General features: G+C 48.8%; 1 protein-coding gene across 1 annotated transcript; it reads left to right on the top strand.

The window, feature by feature from the left end:
* On the top strand, positions 878–2692 carry LOC8065948 (hydroquinone glucosyltransferase). Its single transcript, XM_002440753.2, has one exon. It carries the CDS (start codon positions 1034–1036, stop codon positions 2486–2488), a length of 1455 nt encoding a protein of 484 aa, XP_002440798.1. The 5' UTR covers positions 878–1033; the 3' UTR covers positions 2489–2692.

The following is an 8134-nucleotide window of genomic DNA, read 5'->3' as shown; positions in this document are numbered from 1 at the left end:
AGTACTAACACCTTTAAAAATATTTATGAAAATATGTTATCAAACGTACATATATAAAGTGGTACACTTGGTGATTAGTACTTTAGATCAAGGACGGTGAAGTTGAGAAGAGAGACGGTGCTGTCCCAAAGGTGACAAGACGCTGTCTTGGGCTCTTGGCAGTGACCGGACTCGAGGACAGCCTAGCGTTCGGTCAGTGGAGCGCTGCGTGGGCACGGCTCTGCCCGCGATCGAAGGCTGGAGACGGAGGAGGACCGGACACGCAGAGGGCGCGTCAAGTCGAAGCTGACGTACGCTAACATCAGGCTGGTGCTCAAGGCCTGTAGCGTCCGATCACGTGCGAGCAGACGCGTTGCGAAAAACGATGTTCTGAAACCTGAAACCTCTCTGTTCGTTTTTTCCGTCATAACCGGATTCTGCGTTCCTTTGTCCGGTTAGTTTTATGATAAAACTAAAATTTAATGGTGATCACTAGATCCAGTGGTTGGTGGACATGATCTAGTACTTGTTTAGGCCTTGTTTAGTTCCTAGAATATTCTATAAAATTTTTCACATTTCTTATCATATCGAATCTTACGGTACATATATAAAGACGAATCTTTTGAACATAGTTAATACATAATTGAATAATAATTACCAAATACAGACAAAAGTTTACTGTAGCCAAAACCAAAAAAAATTCCCAACTAAACGAGGCCTTATTTTGGTCGTGAAACGGGAAGTTTATTAAACCACATCGATCTACAAGCTGGAATACTTGTGGCGAGGCACGTGATATAACGCAAGCAATGATGTCAAAATCATTTGCACTAGCAGGCAGGATCCACAATCTGCGTCGTGTTCTGCAGAAAACCTTATAAAGAGTTGGTGGCCGCGGACCGCCGAGTCCTTCAAGAATACAAGAAGAAATACAACTGCGCAAGCACTCCACTCCAAGCTCTCGCCATCACCGGACACCGTAGCACCACCGGTGGCTCCCGTGCTCATCCTCTCTCTCTCTCTCTCTCTCTCTCCCGTTCCTACCGTGCGCGCCATGGGAGAACTCCAGGAGCGGAAGCCGCCTGCGTCGTGTACAGCCGCGCGGCCACGCGTGCTGCTCCTGTGCAGCCCGTGCATGGGTCACCTCATCCCCTTCGCCGAGCTCGCGCGCCGCCTCGTGGCCGACCACGGCCTCGCCGCCACGCTCCTCTTCGCCTCGGCTACATCCGCGCCCTCGGAGCAGTATCTCGCCCTGGCCGCCGCCGTTCCCGACGCCGTCGACCTCGTCGCTCTGCCGGCACCGCCGCCAGTTGCTGCGCTGCCTCCCTCCGTGCCCACGCGCGAGCGCGTCCAACTCGCCGTCGTCTCCAACGTGCCACGCGTCCGGGAGATCGCGCGGGAGCTCGGCGCGGCCGCGCCGCTCGTCGCGCTCGTGGTGGACATGGTCGCCGTGGTGGCGCGCGACGTCGCGGAGGAGCTGGGCGTCCCGTTCTACACGTTCTTCACGTCCCCGTGGATGACGCTTTCCCTGTTCCTCCACCTCCCCGAGATCGACGCCGCTTGCGCCGGGGAGCACCGGGACGCCACGGAGCCGATCCGCCTCCCCGGCTGCGTGCCGATCCATGCTCACGACCTGCCGACGTCCATGCTCGCCGACCGGAGCAGCGACACGTACGCCGGGTTCTTGTCCATGGCCAAGGATGCCGCAAGAGTCGACGGCATTCTTGTGAACACGTTCCATGAACTTGAGCCCGCGGTGGGCGACGGTCTGCAGCTGCAGCTGCCTGTCCACCCGATTGGGCCATTGGTTTGGACAAGACCGGTCGGCGTGGACAATGACCACAAGTGCATGAGCTGGCTGGACCAGCAGCCACGTGGCTCTGTGGTGTATGTGTCATTTGGCAGTGGTGGCACGCTGACATGGCAGCAGACGGCTGAGCTGGCGCTTGGGCTGGAGCTTAGTCAGTGTAGATTCATTTGGGTTGTCAAGAGGCCACACCAAAGTTCAACAGTTGGAGCATTCTTTGGCACTCAAAAAGATGATGATGAGCACATTCCCTTGGATTTTTTACCTGAGGGGTTCATGGAGAGGACTAGAGGGATGGGGTTAGTGACCCAATCTTGGGCGCCACAAACAGCTATACTTGGCCATCCTTCCATTGGGTGCTTCGTCACGCATTGCGGGTGGAACTCAGTGCTCGAGAGTGTAATGAATGGTGTTCCTATGGTTGCTTGGCCACTTTACGCTGAGCAAAACATGAATGCGGCGATGATGGATGTCCAAATTGGTGTGGCCGTCCAGGCCAAGGTTGGAGTTGATCGATTTATAAGGAAGGAGGAAGTTGCGAATTCTATTCAGCGTGTGATGATAGGGGACGAAGCTGAAAGATTGAGGAAGCGATCAAGTGAGCTCAGAGGCCAATCAGCGCATGCTTTGAGCAAGGATGGTTGTTCTACTCGTGTTCTGGCACAAATTGCAAACACATGGAAATGCGCTAGTAGGAAATGAAGAAACTCTGAGCAGATTATATTGTAAGGACACCATGAGTTCCAAAGGCAGCAAAGAGAACAAGATTACAAGACTCGACATATTTAGCAGCACAATATTTTCAATAGACTATTTATATATATATGCTCACTGCTAGCAAGCAAGTACTTAAAGACTCAATTATCTAATTGTGTGCATTCGTATTTAGTAATTTAAATTGACAAATGAATCGCTGGTAACAATAACGCCATAGTCCCAGTCAGTGATACTGGTATACTTACGATGCACAACCAAGAAAGAAATGAGTGAATTTGAAGATGGCAGCATGACAACTTGTTCGGAAGAGAGACTGGCAGCTTGGAGGAGGCGATTTGATGGGATGGCGCCGGACGGGGTTCAGCAGCTGAGCTCCCTCTGATCCTCGCTCAGCCAGACCGCCGGGAACAAGGTACATGTTAAAGCTCCTCCTGTTGTGTGACCATGACGTTGCCGGTCCTCCCCGGCCTCTCGTTTGCTCCTGGTCTCAGTTTTGAGGAATCTGTGGCGAAGCGGGTGAATCTCCCGGTCTGCAGCCCTTCCTCTGATTCCTCTTCGTTCGCTTTGGTGGTTGCTTTTGGGAGGTGTAAATTCAGACTTGATCCCTGCTCGGTTGGCATCATTCTTCAGGCTACCATTGGCGGTCCTGCCCCCTACTTTCGCGTTTCCCAGCTCACGAACCGCACCTTCAAATTCTTTGTTTCTTCTAAGCGAGTAGGGTTCTTGGTGGTCAACTCCCGTTCGTTTGTCTGTGACCAATACTGCCTTTCCTTCCATCTTTGGAACGATGGCGGACCCAATTGGAAGCGGGAATATGCATTGTTCCTTGCTGAGGAGGATCGTTCGTGGATCTCCTCAACGCCCAAACGTGTTTTGATCAAAACCAAGCAGTACCAGCATCTTTCTTCTCGCTATCCCCACAGGCCTGTGGTGGTGTGACCGGGGCACTCGTTCGCGGATGCTGTCAGGGTGGAGGCCACCTCCTCTGGCACCTTCAAGCTTGATCTGAATAAACCGCCACCGCAAGCTTCCAACTCCGCGCCGCCGCCGCTTACTGGTGCCAATGCCGTTCCGTTGCCGGACAAGCGCTCGGTCTTTCGCCGTCTTCAACCTCCTGCCGCCGGCGCGTCCGCTAACCCTAGCCCAGGCGAGCCGACACGCGTATCTGCCTTTGATCGCCTCGGAGACAAGTCCTTGCTTCCGCTCTGTCCCCGTTGCCTGTCCCAAGGGCATCGCAGAGAGCATTGCATGCAACCTATCAGGTGCCGAGCCTGTTTCAGGAGGGGACATATTGCCGCCAACTGCAGGGCCCAAGTTTTGACCTGGACTCCCATTTCTACCGGGCACAGTAATGGGCAGAGGAGTGTTACTGAGGTCAGCAAAACACGGGCAGATGCTGGTCATCCCCCCATTGGGCCTTCTGGCCAGCCGCCGCTCAATTCTCCTGACGAAATGGGGGAGCAGCTCTCCCTAAATCCCGCCTGGGCCGCCAAGAGAAAGAGACCTATTATGTGCCAGTCTAAGCCCTTTACTGTTGATTCCGCCCATCGCTTCGGCTCCCAGGTGGCCTCCCCCCTCTCTTTATTTCCGCCAGACCCTTCACCTTCTCCCCCTCCCACCTTGGTCACTCCTCTCCTTCCAGAAAACCCCTCCTCCGTGCAACAGTGTGCTGACATTGGTGCTCCTAAGGCGGCGAGCTCGGCGGCTGTAATGGCTTATCAACGGGCGGATCCTCGCCCGTTCATCCCCACTACGTTCCAGTGGGTGGATGTTCCCAACAGGGAATACATGTGCCGGGTGGTGGCTCCTGTGCGTCCCGTTGCCGGAAATGAAGACCTGGCGATTGTCAACTTTGCACCGCTGCCGGGTAACGTCCTCAAATTTAATGTGGTCAGGAACATCATCAGGGATAGCTTGATTCAGCATAGGATTGTGGCCCGGTCTATTCTCCCCTATCCTTTGGGGCAAGCTTTTGTTCGGTTCAATCATGCTTATGAAAGGGACAATATGATCAGTCAGAGTCCAGTTCAATTTGGGGACATTCAGTTGACTTATATTAGGCACAATGAGGGGCGCAACTGGAGGAGAGTCCAGTTTAGCGTAGAATGTTGGTTTATGATGTTAGCATTTCTTGGGGACTATCAATCAGAAAGACATATCTTCAATGCTGTCAGTGAGTTTGCCAGAATCATTCTCTGGGAGGAGAGTGATAACTACCCTGGGAGGATACTTGTGAGGGCAAGGGTGATGAGTCTTGAGTCTGTGCTGCAGTTCATTGTCTACTCTGATCTGGCAAATCCTAATGGCGATTCCTGGACTGTGCAATGTGAGATTCTACAGCATCAGCAGGCAGCTCCTCAGCCACTGGAGGAAGATCCATTACAAGATGAGTTAGAACTTGAGCCGGTGGTTCCATATGACTTCTTTGGTTTGGGCCAACCAGTGGTGCAGCAAGAGCCAGACCATATGCAAGATGAACAGGATGAACAGCAGCAAGGGAATGAGCAGGAACACCAACAGGAGAACTTGGAAGCAGAGCAGGAAGAAGTTCAGGGCTGGCAGGGGAACTTTCAAATGCAACAGATTAACCCTTGGGAGCCATGGGCCCCCTGGCCCCAAGAGCCAGCCCAACAGCAACCATTTCAGGGGCAGCAGGCCCAGCAGATCAACTTGAACGAGCTTCCACAAGAAGGCCAAGTGAATGGGCTGGACCTGAACTTGGACCCTCTTGAAGTCATTATAAATCCAATTCAGCCAGCCAACAATCAACTGAATCATATTCAACTGAATCTGGGACCTGAACAAGAAGTGGAGCAGATCATTCCCCAACCCCCACCAGCACCAGCTATGCAGAATCAGCAGAATCTTCAGATGGACCCTCTTCAAGAAGGAGGGGATGATAATTTTCAGATGGACTTGGACCCAATCTTCACAAACAACCACTGGGCTACCTCCTACCCCAACACTTCTGCAACAGCTCTTGATATGACACCTTCTGATCACTGTCCCTGCATAATTAGCATCTCAACAGACATCCCAAAGTCCAATATCTTCAGGTTTGATAACAACTGGCTAACTCATACAGACTTCCCACAGATTCTTACAAACTCCTGGGAAAATCAGAGTACTGCATCAGATCCAGCAAAGCTAATCACTGCAAAAATGAAAAGGCTGAGAAAAGAACTCAAGGAATGGCAAACAACAAAAGTCAGCATTAAAAATGCCATCTCTAATGCAAGATTAGTACTTCTATTCATGGAAGTAATCAGTGAACTAAGGGATTTAAGCTTGTTAGAATGGAACTTCCACAGAGCACTTCAAGACCACCTTCTGAGTCTACTTGAAAAGCAAAAAACCTACTGGAAACAAAGGGGGAACATAAAATGGGCTCAATTAGGGGATGCAGGCACACACTTTTTTCATGCCAATGCAACATTAAGGTACAGGAAAAAGTTGATAACTCAATTGATTGATAGTCAAGGAGTTTCAGTCTTCACTCACAAAGACAAAGAGGAAATCATTCTACAGGAATTCAAACAAAGATTGGAAGTCTCAGAGTTCACAGGATTCACTTTGGACCCCTCAGTACTTTTGCGGTGTACAGAAAACCTATAGTTTTTGGAGAGCCCCTTTTCACAGCAAGAAATTGACTCTGTCATCAAAAACCTACCAAATTTCAAATCACCAGGACCTGATGGATTCAATAATGAATTTGTTAAGGCTGCATGGGAAATAATCAAAGGGGACTTCTACAACCTCTGTACAAGCTTCCAGGAGAATGCTTGCTGTCTTCAGAGCATCAACAATTCTTACATCACTCTTATTCCCAAGGTTCAAGACCCTCAATCAGTCAGTGACTACAGACCAATATCTCTACTGAACACCTCTGTCAAGCTCATCACCAAATTACTAGCCATCAGATTACAGAGCATAATTAAAAAACTAGTTCACAAGAATCAATATGGTTTCATCAAGACAAGAACAATACAGGACTGCTTGGCTTGGGCCTTTGAATATATTCACATGTGCCATCAATCCAAAAAAGAGAATCATTCTAAAGTTGGATTTTGAGAAAGCTTTTGACAAAATGGAGCATCAAGCAATGGTGCAAATTATGAGGGCAAAGGGGTTTGGAAGGAAGTGGATATCTTGGATGGAAAACATTTTCAAAACAGGAACCTCATCAGTGCTGCTGAATGGGAAACCTGGCAAAAGATTCCAATGTCTCAGAGGAGTCAGACAAGGAGACCCATTGTCACCTCTATTATTTGTCTTAGCAGCAGATTTTTTACAAACTCTAGTCAACAGAGCCAAAGATCTGGGGCTACTAAAGTTACCTCTGCCTATCCAATCAGACAATGACTTCCCAATTCTCCAATATGCTGATGATACCTTGATTGTGATGGAAGGTGACACAAGGCAACTCTTCTTTTTAAAGACCTTGCTGCAGAACTTTTCTGAATCCACAGGGCTTAAAGTCAATTATAATAAGTCTATGATGCTCCCTATTAATGTAACTGAAGCAAGATTGGATATCTTAGCCAACACCTTTGGCTGCTCAAAAGGAACTCTGCCTTTCACTTATTTAGGCCTTCCACTAGGAACCACAAAACCACGAATAGTGGATTTCTTGCCTCTAGTGAATAAATGTGAGAGAAGGCTGGGGGGTATCACAGGCATGCTAAATCAGGCTGGTAGACTTCAAATTACCAATGCAGTGCTTTCAGCCATGCCAACTTTTCATATGTGCACCCTAGAGATACCAAAAACCATCATCAAGCAGATTGACAAGTTCAGGAAAAACTGCTTATGGAGGGGAAATAGCCTAAATGGATCTGGACAACCAAAGGCTGCCTGGAAACTTGTATGCAAACCCAAAAGTGAAGGAGGATTGGGAGTCATCAACCTGGAGCTGCAAAACCAAGCACTACTGATGAAAAATCTGGACAAGTTCTTTAATAGGGAAGATATACCTTGGGTCAACCTTGTATGGGAAAAACACTATAAGAACGATAAGCTTCCAAACCACATAAAGAAGGGCTCTTTCTGGTGGAGAGATACTTTGAAGCTACTACCTCAGTTCAAGGAATTTGCTAAGGTAACTGGAAAAGATGGAAGAACCTGCCTCTTATGGCAAGATAATTGGTATTCTCAGAGCCTAGCACCTCTTTTCCCCCAAGCCCATTCATTTGCAAAGAATAAAAACATCACTCTCCAGAAAGCTTCACTAGCAGAAGACATCACAGACCTGTTTACCTTACCTCTATCTCAGTTGGCATTCCAGCAAGTCAATGAGATCAAGCTCATTGTTGATAACTGGCAAAGGGAGGATCTTAGCAAGGATGAGGATCTTAGCAAGGATGTCTGGACATATTTTAATACAGATAACAAGTTCAAGGCATCTTTGGTTTATCAGAAACTGATAGGGCACCAAGAATTAGATCCAGCCTTCATGTGGCTATGGAAATCCTTTTGCCAACCAAAACACAAGGTCTTCTTCTGGTTACTTATCAAAGACAGATTGAGCACAAGGAATATATTAAGGAGAAAGCAAATGCAGCTTCCAAGTTATAACTGTGCAGTATGTCTGCAAGACACTGAAGAAACAGTTCACCATTTGTTTTGGGAATG

The sequence above is a fragment of the Sorghum bicolor genome, chromosome 9 (assembly GCF_000003195.3).
Source record: "Sorghum bicolor cultivar BTx623 chromosome 9, Sorghum_bicolor_NCBIv3, whole genome shotgun sequence".
NCBI classification, from domain to species: domain Eukaryota; kingdom Viridiplantae; phylum Streptophyta; class Magnoliopsida; order Poales; family Poaceae; genus Sorghum; species Sorghum bicolor.
Note: the sequence above shows the minus strand (reverse complement) of the source record. Positions and strands in the feature narration are given on the sequence as shown.